The sequence below is a fragment of the Lathamus discolor genome, chromosome 2 (assembly GCF_037157495.1).
Source record: "Lathamus discolor isolate bLatDis1 chromosome 2, bLatDis1.hap1, whole genome shotgun sequence".
Classification (NCBI taxonomy): Eukaryota; Metazoa; Chordata; class Aves; order Psittaciformes; family Psittacidae; genus Lathamus; species Lathamus discolor.
Window position 1 is genome coordinate 139,399,459 of NC_088885.1, and position 19,159 is coordinate 139,418,617.

General features: G+C 47.4%; 1 protein-coding gene across 2 annotated transcripts; it reads right to left on the reverse strand.

The window, feature by feature from the left end:
• Nucleotides 1–315: 315 nt before the first annotated feature.
• RRM2B (ribonucleotide reductase regulatory TP53 inducible subunit M2B) lies at nucleotides 316–17,149 on the reverse strand. 2 transcript variants are annotated; one of them, XM_065668718.1, is made up of 9 exons: nucleotides 16,946–17,149; nucleotides 12,914–13,069; nucleotides 11,169–11,285; nucleotides 10,101–10,234; nucleotides 8,433–8,527; nucleotides 5,922–6,055; nucleotides 3,255–3,359; nucleotides 2,042–2,155; nucleotides 316–1,563 (listed from the first exon to the last, which is right to left on the reverse strand). In XM_065668718.1, the coding sequence occupies exons 1-9, from the start codon at nucleotides 16,997–16,999 to the stop codon at nucleotides 1,411–1,413; spliced, it is 1,062 nt and encodes a 353-aa protein (XP_065524790.1). In that variant the 5' UTR covers nucleotides 17,000–17,149; the 3' UTR covers nucleotides 316–1,410. The 2 variants fall into 2 exon arrangements, with proteins under 2 accessions (XP_065524790.1, XP_065524791.1); XM_065668719.1 differs by lacking the exon at nucleotides 16,946–17,149 and adding an exon at nucleotides 13,182–13,317.
• Nucleotides 17,150–19,159: the final 2,010 nt, after the last annotated feature.

Sequence of the window (19,159 nt, forward strand, 5' to 3'; positions counted from 1 at the left end):
TTATACAAATTGCTGAACATTATGAAAAAATGCTTGGGTTTAATGAAGCAGAACCCTTTGTCCAGCTCATGTGCACTCACTTCAGCTTTGAAAAAAAAAGAGCGTATCTATTTGCAAATAACCCACCTACAACTGAATAGTATCTCTTCCATCCCAAGTACCCCTGTATCATGCTTGCCATTATTCCATTGCTTCATTCGCTGCATGTGGCATCAAGAACTTAAAAAGAAGAACTTCCTTACACACACTGGAACACACCAAAACCCGAAGAGCAGTCCTCTATGAGATGCTGCTGATCCACACTACTTCAAGATCTGGTTTTAACAGGTTTAATGTCTTCCTCCAGAATCGATTCTGTGATGGTTTCAATGGTTCATGTTAAACACAACTTGAAGTACCTTCACACATTACTGGTGCTTCCTTACAGCCTAAGCAGTACGTTTGTAGCACCTCCAGGGATAATTCTTTGGAATGATATGCCTTCTCACCCCATCAATGCACAAGTGAAACAGAGAAGGGGAGACTATTAAACCACCCAGCATGACAAAGGGAAGACAGACCACACCCAGAGCTGGCTGTTCCAGTGTCAGATGCTGACTGCAACTCAGAGCAACTACAGACTGCTTAATAAGGCACTTGTTCAGAGAAGCATGGAAAAACAAGGAGCACAAGCCAAAGACATGCAGGATGTGTTTTTTCTCCACTGTTAACAGGCTTGCCTTTTCAAGGAGCAAAGTCCACTGACCTGCTCAATAACAGCTGTAAGACAAAAATCGTATGTATTTGATTTAAACTCCCACCAACAGCCATTGGTTTTGCAACCAGAGTAAAACATTTCCAGACAGAACCCAAGTTAATGGGAAGATCAAGCTGTATCCCTGGATTTAGTAAGATTTTTTAGTTCATACCTTATACCTTCCCACAATCACTTATTACTCTAACTACAGCAAGATGAAAGGGAAGAGCTTTTTTCTAAACCAACTCTATAAACGTGAAAATAGAAACCATGAAAATCATTTATAGCAACATATATACAGAGTGCTACCTCATCTGGTTTTCAGATTAAAATCCCATAACATGAGGTAAATACACAGTTTGCTTTCTTAAAGTACATCCAATGTCTTAAAAAAGTAGTTGTATCCAGGTGATTTTTAAAGACAGCAATCACAGCAGATGAATCAAGGGAATCTTCAAAAGGCAATCCTCCTAAAAAGCCATATAAAAAGGACACCCCCCCTTTTTTCCTTAAATGACGCATAAGAGAAATATATTGACTTCTCTGACAAACAACATGAAAACCCAGGAAAAAAATCCCAGTAGACTCCAATTCCAGGAGAGAAAACGGAGACAACTTCACAGCAGAAAGTGAAATGGGCAGAAGGAAACAGTCACCATTCATTTGCCAAGTCATCAAAAATCTGCATCCAGAGTGAAGACATTGTCCATTGTTTCTGCCATAACAGCAAAACGTTGATATTCCGAAACCCGCTTCTCAAAGAAATTTGTTTTTCCTTCCAGAGAAATATTTTCCATGAAATCAAAAGGATTTTCTGCATGAAAGGCCTATGAAAGGGAAACACCATTACATTGGTGATTCTGAAAGGTAACAGTGCTCTAAAAAACTCTAACAAACAAAACAGCCAAACCCTTTCAAACTAGCTCATCCCTTGCTGTAATATGCTGTAGGATCTATGGACCCCCATCTAAGCTAATTCAGTACTGTCACTTCTCAGGAGTTTGGTCTGTGGTGAAGTTCACCAGCGCAAGGTGCCTACTACCCTTGGATGACCGCAGTGCTTGAGCACAGCACAAGCTTCCCATTACAAACCTGCAGAGCAGCTGAAGGGAAACAATGGCATAAACTGTTCTTGCTCTTTTAAACAGTGAAGGATATACATTAGTGCTGTGGTTTCAGCTGTCACTCACAGAAAGTGGAAGCACTAAACATGACCTGCTCCCAGGCACATCAAGAGTGCTTTGTGCTGACAGCTTTCCTGGGCCGCCGGGGCAGGCCAGCACCTCAGGCAAATGCACCTCTTACCTTTGAGAACCCAAGCTCCATCAGTAACCGGTCTGCGACAAATTCAATATATTGTTTCATCAAAGTGCAGTTCATTCCAATCAGACCTACAGGTAACGCCTCTGTTAGAAACTCCTACAAGTTAAAATACAGGCAACATTTAGAGAAATGAAATTTAAGAAGGAAAAGGGAGAGAAGACACCTGTGTTTCACAGTAACATGATTTGTGATATTCCAGGCTCCTCAGGCACTTGTCTGAATAAATAACTTGTATCATTAAACTCAACAAGTGTCTTCTGCTTCCAGTAGTTGTTTGTACCTTCCTTTATTTTTAGCACATTTTTCTGGAAAAGGCACAAGAATTTCTATTACTGCCCCTCTCGTCTGCCTTCCCCCTCCTCCCTGTAAGATCCCAAGCTTCAGTGTAAGCCTGAACTCCAACTTCCACAAAACCTACAGACCATACTAATGGGAGCAGAAACAGGCCCAGAAAACTCCTGTTTTCCTTGGCTTCCAGCCGCTATGGAACAACAGATCAGAGAGGACAGTGATTTATGTAAGTGCTGAACACAGCCACGTACATACTTAGGCAGCAGTGCAATATCTATCAGTGAGGCAAAGCCAGGGCATTTGTCATCATCACAGTAGTTAAATGACAACAGAAAAGAAACAGTAAACTACAATCCCGCCGAACAGCCAGCAGTGCAGAAACTTGTAGTTGCAAATGGGTAGCAGCTCATGTGAAAGAACCTGACAGCAGCCTCAGAACTCAGCATAGTACTTGTGGCCACAGCAGACCCTGTCTTCTCCTGAGGACGGGCAGGGATGTGCATACAGTAGGGAGAGACAAAGGTTCTGAAAGGACAGAGGTAACAAACCCTTCTCTAAGAGACCATTGTGGCTGGACTACACGCTTGCTGTATTTTCCAACTGGAACTATTCTAACCTACCCTATCCTATCCTAAAGAAGCCAGCCTTTCTTACTTTCTGTCATTAAGGAGAAAACCAGCTGCCAGCTTCAGCTTCTCCCAGTTGCTTGACAACTGAATCAGGAAGTCTCCAATTCTTATTGTCACCATCAAGGAAGAGAGAAAGGATAATATAATGCATCAGGGATCCAGGTCTGAGCCAAGTTTCAAATATGGAATCCCAAGAGGTAGAAATTAACTTGTTTATTTATGCGCACAAGACTGATCTCCTGCACTGCCCATGGTGCTGCCACTGCCAGGCTTACCTGCTCAATTTCAACAGCATTAACGATGATCTCACGGACCCGCTCTTCTGACGGCCTGTTCACTAAATAATGGAACATGAGACAAGCAAAATCACAGTGTAGACCCTGAAGTAACAGAGAACATGAAAAAAAAAAGTCAGCTTTTCCTTCCTTCGCATAGTTTGCTCTTACTTTGAGGCCGCTTCATCAGGTTGAAGCTTCCTAGCCTCCTGCTTCTTTGACAGTTTTAATGTTAGCACACGTAGCAGGCACTTTTAGTTTACAACCCAGTTAATAACATCTGAAATCCAACATGTGCCACCTATGCCAAAATAAAGCTCAGCATACGTATTCCTCAGGTAAATATTTTTGAGAGCTGCTCTACTGCGAGTGATCCTTAACAGAGCCCTGCTGGGTCCCTGCCTTCCACCAGAGATGCTTCTGCAGAAAAACTCCTACATCAAGACCTGCAGAACTACCTGCCAGTTAAGGCAGGCTGTTTACCTGCTCTCCACTCGAAGACGCCTGTACAGAAATACTTGGTTTAAGTTCCTTCGGTAGCATGTCTCCCCTTGCTTCTCCTCACAGCATTTTCAGAAAGAAAGATTTAGATTAGAGTCACAAAATCCAAGAACAAGTCTCTCCACGCAATGTGCAGTTACTGTGAGGAATTCGCTACCACAACAGGCACAGATTTTTAATACTTAAGACTACTGTGCCCCAACTCAACCCACCTCACATCCACCCCACTACCCTGCACGAGGCCACTAAACTCTGCTCATTCCCAAGATCCCCAAGATTTCCAGAAAAGCCTCCAGTCAGGACAAGACAACATCAGGAAAGATGAGCAACCCCTCACAGTCTGAGGGGGATTCCAGACAGCTGCTCTAAGAGGTGCCTCCATTTTGACTGACTACAGCTTGAGACTCTGGCATCAGCCATACCTGCTGCTGCTAGACTAAAGCAGCACTGTGCTACTGCCTCTCCTCCTGACAGCAAGGTGGTGATTACAGCCTATCTAGACCATTAGGGCACATCCAGAGTGAAAACTCATCAGAAGGATTTGGTGGACAGTGGGCTATGAGACAGCCCTCTGCTATTGTTAACAACAGTCAAAACAAATCCAAGAAGCAAAAGGTTTTTCAGAAAGGCTACAAAACCCTTGTGACGCAGGTCATGAAACAGCCCTGAAATAACGTAATTTGGGAAATATTCCTCTAGGGACAGCACTAGGTACCTGCTGCAGGGCTGCCTGTGGTCTTGTTCAGGGCAACATCACCAGCAGGCTGCAGGACGTGCCTGGCTTCTCCCTGAAGTGGCATGCTGCCCTGACTGGTGCTCCCACCAGCTTTGCACCTTGAAGAATCAGAATTGCACCAGCTCAAACAACAGCCTGAGAACAGAGCCTACAGCTCAAAAAACATTAAGCACCAACGATTTATCTGTTCAGGTGCATCAGAAAAGAGTTTCTGTACTTTTCCACTGTGGAGTCTTTTTACTGCCACTGCTTCTGTAACAGCATTTCCTGGGGTTTGGTGCAGGTGCTGTGTGCACCAAGCCTTACGCTTCATAACAGCTCTGCAGCTGGAATTATGCCAGTGGAGCTCAAGAAAAAAAAAAATCAGTCTTTTGGTGCTCAACTCTGCAAAGAAGTACAGTTACACTGCTGTATGGAGGAACTTAAATCTCATTCACCTGCGAGTGACCCTTCTGACAAATACATTTCACTTGAATGCATCAGTTCACGATGACTCATAGGAACAATAGACACAAGGAAGGCCAAGGCTGAAGAACTGTTTTGGTTTGCTTACTGATCATATCACTTTCTTCAAGTGTCTTTTAAATTAAAGGCATCTTGCAAGATGCCTCTTTTCAAACCAGTTTACCTAATACATGGAAATTACATTATGATAAAGGTCTCTATTCTTTTAGACCAACTCTGGTAAATTCAAACCACTAACATGTTTATACTGCATATAAAACTGGTCTTTCCACTTCTTCAGTGCTGACAGCACCAAAAGATGTGTGGTACCTCAAAGACAGGCCCCAACCATAAGCAACTGCTGCCAACTGGCAGGCAGCAGTGCAGGAAGCACATGGCCTGACACATTCAATGTGCAGCCCCTCAGATACATCACATCTTAAGCTAAGAAGCACCCACTTCTAATGCAGATCTGTAGCTGCCCACACCCAGGAAGTTCTACTGCTGTGCAGTAACACCAGAACATGGAGAAGAACAGTATCTGCTGCTTGTGCAGCACCCTAACACAGCTAGCCAGGCGATGGATGCAGGCTGCCATCTGCAAGCTTTGGGATGCACAGCTAGGGGCTGTAATGGGGATTGGTACAAGGAGACCACTTGGACCTGATTAAAGCAGTTCAGGTACAGCAAGGCTCACACATGTCCTAGTGAGGTCCTTGCTCAAGACAGCCACCACTGCAGTTGGAAACCATGCAATTCCACACCAGTCCTTGGGCAGCCAGGCACAGGAAAACAAATGCCCCTTCAATTAAAAATGTCCACCTTTTAAGTCATACTATGCATAAAGGTATTGCTAATATTTGTGTTTACTCCCCTTAAAAATAGGCATTGCTGCTGAGGAACACAGCATGTTCATTAATATAATTCTGCCTTCCCCCTGGAAACTCACTTTTTTTCCCAGATGTATGTAGGATACCACACATTACCTCATCTCTGCTAATAAGTTCATTGGAGAAAGTCAGCCCTGGCATCAGGCCCCTCTTCTTCAGCCAAAATATAGCAGCAAAGGAACCCGAAAAGAAGATGCCTTCAACTGCAGCAAAGGCAACCACTCTCTCACCTGTTTAACAGAACACATTTTCAGTTAGACACAAAACAGTGTATTGCTCATCAGCAAGATGCACCATTTGCATCAGACATTGATGCCGGAGAGGAACAACTCCCTTTGCAGCACCAGGTGCTGTATCTGACCACATCTTTCAGCAGATCTCGAGGCACATGGGGTCTACACACACAACAGCACTTAACCACAGGCAATGCCAGTAGAACCGAAGAACCAGAGCACCCACTGAAAGTGCCACGGGTCAGAAGGGGAAGAACATATCTATCCAAAATGGGCAAGACTTTGGTACTTAGAATCATAGAATCGTAGAATAGTTAGGGCTGGAAAGGACCTTAAGATCATCTAGTTCCACTTCTTTATCTCCTTCTCCTAAAAGGCAGGAAAATGGATGCGTAATTAATAGACAAAACCAAGAGAAGAGCTGATCTCCTATAAATGAAACTAAAAGCCCTACACCTCAATTTCCACTTGTTGAGAATATACATAAAACTACATTCTTACAAGAGTGAAGTACAGATAATGTAATTCATCAAGACACAAATAACTACTTAAGTTATCCCACCTTTCATCCAAGGATGAATTACTGGTCCCAGTTCTTGCGGTTTTCTACAGGAATGTATTTCTTCAGACTTAAACCCATCTGACTGCCTAGTGAAGACACATCATTCCATGTACTCTATTTTTAACAGCTTCACAAGAGCCTTGGATAAATTCTAACATAAAAGCTTATGCATTAAGTGCTGGTGCCTTTTCACAGTGAGAACTGCATAGAATTTTCTTTAAAAAAATAAAACAACCCGTAACAACCAGATGTTCCACTTCCCCTATGAGATGCAAATGCCATCTACTGGCTCATCTGAGGAAATTCAAGTCAGGAAAAAGCACGAAGAGCAATACAAACTGTAAGTACCAAGAAGTTACTGAGGAAAGAATTTGTCTGGCAACACTAAAAATCTCCTAGGTTACTTCTAGAGAGGAATGGAGCAAAGCTGCTCATACTATATAGATTTAGTGAAGGACAGGACTGAGTATCAGTAAGATTTTTACTACATTCCACCTAACTAGCTATCATACAAAAGAGTTACGCTGAAACAAAAAACACCCATCAGCAGCATCACATAACGTGAGTGCACAGTGGGAGACCACTGAACAGGTACAACAACTGAAACCTCAGCATAAGAAATCAACCAGACTGTGGAGACCTGGCTACAGGGCAGGTCCCCAAGCTGTAAGGAAACACCAAGCAAACAAGCCACTCAGCCACTTCCATGTCCCATGTCTCCATATGATATATCCATAACTGTAAGACCTGGGTCTCCCAAATGTTTAAATCTGGAAGTTTTCTCAGTAAGGTTAAAAAAGAGAAGAGGCAAAATGCACCTTACAAAAATTTGGATAGGATGCATGAAGTTTGGAGGCGGGGAGGGGAACACTGTCTTTTGAGTTAGGGAACCTACTGATTCCTGGTACACCCCATTTCACTGGGAGCAAAATGAAGGAGATGAAGAAGGGACTCCATACACAGCAAGCAAAGCCAGACTGGGAGGTAGTGGGGCAATCCACGACAGGAGGATCTACAGCTACAGAAAGAACTCCACTCAAAAATGAGCTGTGAACAACAGATGATGCAAAAAAATGATATTCAGATTTATTTTGTTTGTCTGGATGAGTCTCTCCATCTCCTACACTTTCTCGATTTGGTTTAAAGAATTCACCAGACTCTGCCCATTATGCATTTCAGCTACAACACATCTTTCAGAATCAACATTGTAAGCGGAATGCAACTGAATGCAACACTGGAAAGGATGCTCTGCACTATGCTGATGGAAGATCAGCCAGTGTCCCAGCTCTGAAATGAGATACAAAAACTAGAAACCTGGTCCCAGCAGCAAACCAGAAACACCAGAGACGGATGATTTTTGAACCTTTTTCACCCAGACTCAGTCATGCTGTTACAAAAAAGGTTAACCACATACAACTGTCTGTATAAACATGAACACAGAAAAAGCTTGGACTTCAGCTGCCCAGTTCTGCACACTAGGAGCCAACTGGAAGAAATAAGTAAAACCCCTAGAAAATAAGGTCTATAAGCAAAACCTGAAGAACCTAGCATAAAGACAAAAACAACAGAGAAGCCCACAAGCATTTTTCATAACATGATTCTAGTGGGCACTGACATTACAATATTGCTTTAGCTGAAGATATAAATATACATGCTCAGCAAAAGTTACTTCTAATTCTTTAGCTAAATCAGAGACCCAGAAGCCACTACATCATCTGTGGAGAATCTATTTCATGTTCCAGGGATGCAGCTCACTCTCAGAGGATTAGTTTGTGACATGTGACAGGAACAAATTTTTACGAAGCTACACACCAAAAGTGGATTCTCTGTCATCAATCCACTTCAGAGCCCAGTCTGCTTTCTTCTTGACACAAGGCATTGTTTCAACAGCATTAAATAAGTAATCCCTATAAAAGAAAAGAAATAGAAAACATCAATATAAAAAGTGACTGATGTAAATCTGCCCTGGCTGTCCACACTGGCTCCACCAGAAGAACCCATTAAGCCAGGCTCTGAACTAATCCAAATAAGAGACTTTCAACCCACAAGGGGTGATCACCTGTTCTGGTTTTGTCTGGGAAAGAGTTAATTTTCTTCCCAGTAGCTAGTACAGTGCTGTGTTTTGGCTTTGGGGTAAGAATAATGTTGATAACACACTGATGTTTTAGTTGCTGCTGAGCAAGGACTTTCAGCTTCTCACACCACCCCACCAGCAAGTAGGCTGAAGGCACAAGAAGCTGGGAGGAGACACAGCCAGGACAGCTGACCCAAACTGGCCAAAAGGATATTCCATACCATATGATGCCATGCTCAGTATATTCACTAGGGGAAAGCTGGCCAAGGGCCACTGCTCAGGAACGGGCTGGGCATCGATCAGCAGGTGGTGAGCAATCACATTGTGCATCACTGGCTTTGTATATTCTAATTCTTTTATCACCATTCTTGTTATTTGCCATTCCTTTTCTGTCCCATTAAACTGTCTGGATCTCAACCAGTGGAGGGGGACGGGAGGAGCGAGCAAGCAGCTGTGTGGCGTTTTGCTGCCTGTCGGGTTAAACCACAACATGATCTCTGATAACAAGGGCACAAGGAGGCAGATGTGCAGAAAGCAACAATACCAAGGTCTCAGAGGAGGTGAGCTGCAGAGATGGGAAATGAAGTCAGACTTCCCATCCCAGGAGTGACCACTCACCAGACCACCCACCAGACTCCCAAGCCAGATGGCAGCTACTTCCTACCCACAGAGCTAAACCTCATCTTGCTGAACTCCACAAAAGGAACTGGACAATTTCCACAAGCACAGGCTCTGTTCCCATGCTAAACACCTGATATGAAACCTTGCAGCCCTCACACTGTTACCACACAGGATGCTACCATGGGATACCAAGCTCTGCCTGACCATCACCATTGTGGAGTCTCTGAGGGAAAGCGTTTCTTTTCAAATGTATTACCATTTGCACTAGGAAGTTCTACAGACAACAAAGGTATGGGGTCTCCAAAGAATCCAATACGTTAAAAATAAACAGTTCAAGTCGTAGGAAAAAGCACTGACAACAAAAAAGCTGGCAGGATGGCAGCACATTGATTAGTGTATGTTAGAAACACCAGCTGGATCACAAGCACTCAATTTCCTGAGGCAGATCATTTGCTGATGTGACAGCAAGCACCTCAGGAACATCATAACCACAAGGAAACTGTCTAACAGCATTTCAGATAGTCCACACTTCCTGCAATCAAAGATTTATACAAATATTAACTAACTTTCTGACAGTCCCACACAGGTCTGTTGGTCAGTGATACTTCCCTCTATTTCGGGGGTGAGGCATGCAAGTCTTGAAAGCTTTAAGGGACTGGCCCCAACTCCCCTAGTAAGTCAGTATGAAAACAGAAGGCAGCTGCTTGCTGCTGCTGCCCAACAGTGGTGCCCCCAGTCTAGGTGACAAGATTTCCCAAAGATCTTTAGCACACCCAGAGGTCTACCTTTTCTCAGGATCTTTGATGTAGGTGTCTATGAGCAAGCTGTACATCTCTGAGTGAACGTTCTCAATGAGAATCTGAAAGCCGTAGAAACAACGGGCTTCTGGGATCTGCACCTCCTGACTAAAACGTGCCACCTGCCAAAACCAGAAAGCATGGCAATGAGAACAGTAAAACCAGTTCCATGACAGTACTGTAAACTTAATGGGAAAGACAACAGATCTCTACCCTGAAGAAAGGATGGGAGCTGCTCAGCCCTTCTTTATTCACAGGTATGTCAATAGGTGTGGTGCAGAAGAAAATAAAGCAAGCTAGCTAGAAATAAATACACCTGCTGTGCATATTGGATAGAGAGCTCTAGTGAAGCATGAGGGCACAGGTACACAAGAGGAGAACAGCGAAATACAGCAGTAGCAACCACTTCCTGTGGAACAAAGCCTCAGACTTTTTGTTTATCATTAAAAAACCCCAAACCTGTATAAGACATGCAATACATGCAGATACTATGATATCCTACACATTAGAGACATTCAGGATTTAAACTGGGCATTTGCATCCAGCTACCACTGATAACCTGTGGTGAGACATTCTGCAGTCCAGAACTGATTTCAGCAGGAAGATTTCCCTACCTTTTTAGCATCATCCACCTGCAGCCCTCAAAGATTTTAGGATGCCGTTCAGTGAGAGCCAAATGGGTTTTACCAAAATGAAGCATACAGACCATGGCACAGCACAATCCTTCCCTACTTCTCATACAACACAAATACAGGAAGAAGTGTGGGGTTCTATTAATTCATTGAGAAACATGGATCAACATAGCCAGGCAGAAGGCTGAGCTTAAAAACAGCATCCAAGAGTGATGTGGAGGCTTGCTAACCACAGTTGGCCCAATTTAACTCAGACACTGGCCCCAGTGGAACAAGCTGCTTATTCCCCTTGGCAAAGGTGAGATGATGGGAAGAAAAAAAAAGTGCACATTTAATAAACTTACACATTAATGTGAGAAAACCAAAATTAAAAGCCAGTAAGCCAATAATATCAGTATTTAAGCCCTCTGTAAAGCTTCCTTACCAGGTTTTCATTTACAATTCCATCACTGGCTGCAAAAAATGCCAGAACATGAGAAATAAAGTATTTTTCATCTGCTTTCAGCTTGTTCCAGTGAGGAAGGTCCTTTGACAAATCCACCTAATGAAAAGAAAGAAGAAAAGCATTATTGCCCTTTGAGTCTGTCACTCTATAAGAACGGACTCAGTCTAGTCAAATAACAAAGGCAGACTTTAGGATTTTGCTCTCAAATCTTTATATGTAAAGGATTTAAATACATGTGGCTGTAAAAGACAACAGACACACAGCAGTACTGCTGTCTCCCTCTGCAACTGTAACATCATGTGTTTGCTTTGCAGGTTACACTTTGTAATTTAGAATAAAAATCAGTGTCAGCTGAATTATAAATAAATCAGATTTTGAAAAGCATTAGTATCTTCTTACCATGAGTAATCAGCACCAATAAGCTGAGTTCATTCTGAGACACTTAAACTCTACTTGAAATAAATGCTGATGCTGCAAGAAACCCATACCCAGGTGTGCCAAACAATGGACTGAGGGGACCTTTGCCTTTGGCAGGTGTTCAGCCTCCATCCTGCCAAAGAATGGCACAGGGTGAACACTATGCAACTGCTCTTGTCTACGAGACTGAGCTCTAGCCACGGCAGAAACCACAACTTCCTTGGCAAAGCCTTTTCTGTTTGTTTGTTTGGAGGGATTTCTGAACCACAGCAGCAGTTAAATAGGGCCAGATGTGAAAAATATGGAGGCCTAAAACCATATATGTGTATACGTGTGTGTGTATAAACGTGCACATATAGGTGAGTATATAAACACATATACACAAACAAGTTTTACAGTTAACTTTCCAGTTCATTGGGAAATGCACTGTCAGATGGCAGGACAGCGTAAGAAGGAATCATCAATATGGTAAAATGCTGATCAGGCAGGAGTTTTAAATGCCTTCTATGGTTTAAATCAACCTCTACTGCAACAGGGCAGCAAGCCTCCCAGGCTAGCAATGGAATAGCACTTCTACAGGCAGCAGCTCCTCACCATCCCAGGACACTGCCTGGCGGATTTAGAGACTACCAGTACTTCCAGTTCACTCACCTGCAACTGCAGACCACTGCTCACACACAAGGAAAGGCTGCAGAAGCTCTGAGTTAGAACAACCAGTTCAGCTGGCAAGTAACCTCTCCCGACCAGTGTTAATGCCCAAAAGCTTCCTCTGCTGCAAGCGCAGCAACTGAGTACTGCTCAGGTCCAGCTAACCTGGGAAAAACTTACGGCTTGCACTGTAACACTGTAACCAGGGCCATCAGGCCTCAGTTAGAAGCATTTTTACCAGGTGTCCCGAATTTATCACCATCTTTCTGGAAACTGGGTGCCTAACACTAAAGACCAGCAATCACAAGAAATTACGCGGAACATCTTACACAGCCAAGGAGCTTGTTGCAGGCACCGGTACCACAGCAGGACAGCAGCTACTAGACCACAAATCAGAGCCGTAGAGCTCTGTAACCAGAAAAGTGCCCCAGGATCCAACTACACCTCTGCTAAACCAAACAGCTAGAGCAGATCTGCTGAAATTGCCTGGTAGGAAGCAGCTTTCTTCCCAGTGCCCATGAAGGCAGTCCTGCTCTGTCACAGGCACCTCGTGTTTGATGCAATTAACCCCAACCCTTACAACATGGGAGCCAGCAGCAGAGCTAGGGAAGATGCCCCAGGACCCCAGTCTGAGCACCTTGTGCCAACCCACTGCTCACCTCTTCTGCAGTCCAAAAGGAAGCCTGAGCCTGTTTATACATTTTCCATATGTCTGGGTACTGGATGGGGAAGATGACAAACCGGCGGGGGTTTTTTCTGAGCAGAGGCTCATCGGCAGGGTCCAAGCCATTTTCAGCAGCACTCGGAGGGGAGCTCTGAAGATTAAGCATACACAGATCTTGTTAAGGTTGCCGTTACTTATTCCTTCTCTTCCCCATGTCCCAGAGGCATGGTTCAGAAGCCACCCATGTCACACAAGACACTCACCTGCCTCCCTGGGGTACCTGCCCCCTTGCCCTCCATCCGCACTCCCACTGCCAGGGCAGTAGGGCTGCCTGCCTGGATCCACCAACTGCTCCCTCCCAGGAAGCTTCTGCGTGCAGAGAGGAAGCGTCTCTGCAGCGCAAGGAGGAAATCTGCCCCAGGAGATGGCATCAGCCGCTGCAGTACGGCACAGGGGAGGTGTGTGCAAGCTGCTGCTGCTGCCAGCCCGCACCCAGCACCGCTCCACAAGGCTCACCGCCCAGGATACTCCAAAGCACTTCCTGTACATCAAGCCACTTGGGCCTGGAGGGACTGACTTACTTTAAAATGCCATGAGAGCACAGCAACTAATCCCTTTTGGTAGAGGAACAGCCCTGTGCCACGGCAAGTCTGCACGGAGGTCTGCCTATGCAATCCTGAGGGGAGCAGAAGATAGCTCACGTCAGCGTGGGTCTGGGGGCTGCTCTTAAGTGCTGACATGAAGCTGTGTGCCCCTCCTTCCAACAGCAGGCAGCAGGAAAAGCCCTGCCCAGACGCACCCATCCCACCTCACTTCCACTGCACAAGCTCCTGCCAAACACCCGATCACAACTCTGCCTCACAGAGCTACCAGCCTGGCTGAGGCAGGCACAGCTATGTTCAGGAGTCAGGCCCGTGAAGAGCAGCATGGAGAGGGCACTCCACAAGCAACACCTTCACTTCACCTCCAGCTGGGAAGACCCATCCCTGGGATCGACATCAGCCAGCATCCTTGCCAGGCACGTCACCAAGCACCTACTGAAGACAACCCTGGAGAGTTGTCAGGAGAAGGGCTGGCAGCTCACACGGACCAAAGTTTGCATGCCAGCAGGATGCCTTCATGTGTTAGTTATGAGATCCCACTGCCGCTGCTGTAGAAGATAACCAACCACATGAAGCATTACATATAATACAGAAGGGAAGGGGAGCAACCGACTACCATTGCTTCTACCCTCCCAGGAGGTGCCAAAGTTCTTTCCCTACCCAGTGTGCTTGTAATCACTCACACAATAAAAAGTGATTCTTTATTTCAGTTTGGAAAATACCCTCAAACAAATAATTCTACTCACATTTAAAACCAAACAAACCACAAATACAGCTTACGTAGCTGGCACACGTACCGCAGAGTCCTAAAGAAAACCCATCAGGAAGCACATTCTGCGTTACGATTTTACCATTTTATTATGTTTTTAAATATTACTCAACTACATGAGACAGATTTCCCAGCACCTGCTGAAGGCTACGACTGTGGGACATAGACAGTTGCAGTAACCCACTGGAAGTGCCAGAAGGGAGAATGTGGGCTGGGTGGGGAGGGCTCCCCACCTTAGCACACACCTCCTCAGGGCCTGCCACACAGCTGGCACCTCCATCTGCTTCTGCACCCGCAATATCCTTGGAAAAGAAACACTGCAAAAGCCTTCCTTGTTAGCCCAGTGTTTCCCTGAGCCTTTTACCCTTCCATACTGTCTGGTGACTATTCCCAAGTATTTATTTTAGCTTCACAAGCTTCACAAGCAGTTGCTAACTCAGCCTTGATGCTCCTGTCAAAAGCCAGCATACCCAGCCCACAATGCAGGGAGATAACTTGAGAAATACTTCTGGCGTCCAGAAGTGAAGCAGAGCACATACAGAGTGAAGCTCCAGTATGGCAGGAAAACTGGAGACCAAGGAGCACTTGTCATGTTTCCAATGGCCTTTAACAGCTGCAGACCACAGAGGGGTCAACACACTAGAAACAGTGGCAGTACACAGTGAGACAGAAAGGCAAAAGAAGAGAAAACCCGTGAAGCAGTGTGTGTGCTCTGTAGAGCCCTCATGGCAGGAAAGCAGAAGGATGGCTGGAGAAGGTAACAGTCACTAGGCCAACACACCTCCCGTTTTCAGTCTGCACCCAGCACCTTTTCCTTAGTCCTACAATGGTGTATTAAACAATCATCAACACTCAACATAATAATGAAAAGCATCCAGCTTATAATGTGAACATTCTACTTTCTGTTCAGACAACATGAACCAAATGCACAAAAGAGCTGGAGCTGGCAGACACAGCCCTATCCCTGATCTAGCAGGGTCAGCCAGAGCAGACTGCACAGGACTACATCCAGCCAAGGTTTTGGTATCTCCAACGATGGAGACTGCACAACCTCCATGAGCAACCTGTGCCAGTATTTGACCCTCTTCACAACAAAGTGCCTTCTTACATGCAAATGGAATCTCCTGTGTTTCAGCACGTGCCCATTGCCTCTGGTCTCATCATGGGGTACTACCAAGAACAATCTAGCTCCATCACCTTTATTCCACACACTGATGAGATCCCCAGAGCCTTCTCTTCTCCAGGCTAAACAGCCGCAGCACTCATGGCTCCTCTTCTTACGACAGATGTTCCAGTCCCTTAACTATCAGCCCTTTGCTGGACACACTGCAGTACATCATATCCCAGTTGTTCTGCAACTGCAACCAACCCTTCTGGTGATGACAATAAACCCAACAGACAACAAAGACTGCCAAGTGGTACTGGAGCTCTTTCCCTTAATTTCAATACAGCAAACTAGGAAGCAATTAACATATGTACACATACAACCACCACCCCACAGCAACAGCTGTTGGGCTGTGTATACAAGTATCTTGGTTATCAGCTGTTGCCAGGGAAAACGCTAGAGGTGGTGGCAGAGCCAGCACTGTGATGTGGCACATACTGTGTTGTAGTATGTGACCATGACCTCTTCCACACCCTGAAAGAAGGCAGTAGGGGCATTGCACGAGCTCCCAAGGGCTTCGGGCTGGCCCTGGGTAGCACAAGCCTTGCTAATGGTGACACTGGGGAGATCACAGTGCTCTGGGGAGGCACAGCTTGCACTGCACAGCAGCTGAGTAGCACAGCACCTGCTGGTTCTGCCTGCTGAAGGGATGCGCAGCACTGAAGCTTGCCTCTTGGCAGGCCGGAGCGAGCACCTCCTCACCGTACATACATGTAGGGAAACATTAAGGGCTTTTTCAGGCTTGTATTTAACACAGCAAACTACAGGTTTAGGCAACTTGAGCACTGCTGAGAGGCAAAGGTTTGGGAACACCACGAGGGACTTTCTACCATAGAGATCTGTCCCCCCCGCACCCCTCAGCCGGGCTTCGCAGGGTGGTGCTGGGCAGCGCCCAGGAGCTCACGCAGCTCCCTGGGTCAGCACCTCCCGGCCCACAGGAGCTCGGGGCACAGCGGACCGGCTGCGCCCCCCCGCCCCGGGCAGGCTCAGCCCCGCGAGCGCAGCGGGCAGAGCGCTGTGCTGCCCAGGCGGCCGCGCCTGACCCCCGGCTGTGTTCCGACACCACAGGTAAGCTCCGGCTGCTCCCCGCGGCCACGGCGCCGCAGGGTACGACCCTCGGGGGCGGGACAAGGACGCGAGGGCGCCCCGTGGCCTTCCCAGGGCCACCGCAAGGGCCGCGGCCGAGCCGCGTCACTGAGCCACGGGCGGCCGGGGGGGACAGGCCCGGCCCCGCGGGGAAGCGGCGGCAGCTCCCGGCGCCCGGCGGTGCGGAGGCCGCGGCGCCCGGGTGGAGCCGGCGGCTCGGGCATGGGCCGTGTCGGAGCCTGCAAGGCCGGCGACGGGACGGCGCCGAGCAGAGCCGCGCCGCCCTCGGCTGGCCCCCGCACGCCCACCGCAGCTCTCCCCGGCGGCCGGTGGGTGCCGCACGCCGCGCGGCAGCGACTGCGCGCCCGGGACACCTGCCGCGGAGCCTCGCCGCCCCCACCTTACCGGCTCCGGCCCAGCCGGCTCCTGCAGGGCCGCTCGCCCCCGGCTCTCGCCCATGGCCGGCGGCGACTGGGCCGCGGGCGGGCGGCGGTGGTTGAAGGGGGAGCACCGCGGCTGCGGCAGCTCCTCCTCCCCGGGGCGGGGCGGGGCGGACAACGGCCGCGGCCCCGAGCCGCGCGGCAGAGCTCGGGCGCCGGAGCGCCGGGAGGAGGAGCGGCCGCGGAGCCGGGGCCGCCCCACGCTGCCCGGCTGACGGCAGGGGATGGAGCGGGGGAGGCGGCCCGTGCCTGCAGCCGGCCTCTGACCTCGGGGCAGGCGGCGCAGGAGAGTGTGCGCCCTCCCCGGCCGCCGAGAGAGAGGCCGAACCGTGCGGCCAACTGATGCGTTCAAAACCAACAACGAAACATAACCAGGGGAAAACTGCGGACAGTCCTCCTGAAGATGGTAATGGAAGATGAACGAGTGGAGGGAGTTAACCGCTTGGGTCAACTATTTACTGAAGAACGTGTACAGAGTTAAAGATAGCAGTGGTAGCAGAACCTGAAGTGCCTGTACCCAGTGATAAGCAGGCATTCTAAAAGCGTACAGGAGCGACCAACCAATGTACGGAAAAGCCTTTAATCCATCCTGAGCTAGTACAGAACAGCCTCCAGCAACTGTGTAGGAGACATACATGGCTGCAGTGGTTGGAGATGCTTACAGGAGCTTGTGAGTACAAACAGGGTCAGTGAAAGTCCCACTGCCGTTTGTTTCTGTCACTTCTTGCAAGCACAGAGATTGCATCCAGAGCTGGAACCCAGCTGAGCTCAGTGGTCTTCTCTTCTTTCCTCATCCCAAAGCTGGGCAGGTCCTCGGGCCCTGTTCCTGTAGGGATGTGGGTCATTTACTGAAACACTGAAATAGTCCGTAAGAAAAAGAGAAGTCCCACCCAGGGGGTGGGTCATGAAGACCTGACATCAAAGACAAATCTTAAAGCGAACACCGGTGAGCGACAACGAGCAGCAAGACAGGCGGGGAGCACACAAGCAAGACTGAGCTGTACTTAAGAGTCCGGGAGAAACGCCTGGAGCCCAGGGTCGTCCCTTCAGGAGGAGGAGGGCATGGAGGCCTGGTGTTCTCAGTAGAGATGAATCCATAGACACCGTGTGTTATCCTCATGACCGGTGCCAGGTGCTCCCAGTCCAAGTGCCAACCAAACGTCCCCACCCCGCCCCAGCCAGGGGAGGCACAGTGCACAGGCAGGGCTGCAGCGCATTCTGGTATCCTCTTCCAGAAAGGTAACCTTCAGTTTTGTTAGTTCTCTGCCATCAAGAATTTCAGATTATTTTCTTCAAGGCACCAGGCTGCCACAGAGTGACTGAGACCTTCCCTCTCCCTGCTTCCCAAGCATGGGAAGTGGGAGCTGGGCCAGCTGGGCTCCTCCAGACCTCCTCTTGCTTTTATACATTTTGTGAGAGGAGCTCAAGCCTCCCCAGGACAGGGTGTGAGGAAAGTTCAGCAGCGAGATCCACGCAGCATGGTGACCATGCTCATCTGAAGCTCAAGAACGGCTTTGGTTTTTGTACATTGAGTTTTTCTGAGGAGCAAAAACACTGGCCTAAGCAACAAGTTACTCAGCAGTGCACCAGAAACATGCAAACAGTAAATGAGAAAAGGTGGGTGTACACCAACATCTGCTGTTACCTGTCTACTGCTCTTTCTGAGCATCCTGGTTTCAGCACACCAAGTCAGCCTTTCAGTGTTATTACCCAGGTACCCATACAAGTTGCTTAATATTCATATTCAACAACAGCTCCATGCACTGGCATACAAAGTACCAGGGATTCCAATTTTTTGTCCAGAGCAAATGATTAAAGAAATATTGATTGATGTAGAGCAAACCCAACTGACCCATTAACACTGACAAATTACACTGGTGTGTCATAATGCAGTGTGCGCTGATGGCGTATGAGGGAGATGTGAGTTTCTGGGCAAAAAACACTAAGCAGCAAAACTCAGGCATGCTAATCCTGTCAAATAACACTGACCTGCCTATCAGTTGTCTTAGCCCCCTAACCTGATTATCCTGGCTGCTCTTGCACAACTCCCCAAACAAGGGATTGTCCTGCTGAGTATTTGACAAGGTTTAAGAACTATCACAAATAAGTATCTTTAGCAATAGAAAGGAGTTCTAGTATTTGGGGATGACTCCTTAAAGTCACACCTGCCCTCTAAGAG

What these genes read in the sequence shown, in the direction of transcription:
- RRM2B (XM_065668718.1), bottom strand. Translation starts at nt 16,999, where the DNA reads ATGGGCGAGAGCCGGGGGCGAGCGGCCCTGCAGGAGCCGGCTGGGCCG. An exon ending in ATCAAAGATCCTGAGAAAAG is followed by an intron (nt 8,528 to 10,100) that starts GTAGACCTCTGG and finishes TTTCTTTTATAG; the next exon opens with GGATTACTTATTTAATGCTG. An exon ending in TGACAGAGAATCCACTTTTG is followed by an intron (nt 6,056 to 8,432) that starts GTGTGTAGCTTC and finishes TCTGTTAAACAG; the next exon opens with GTGAGAGAGTGGTTGCCTTT.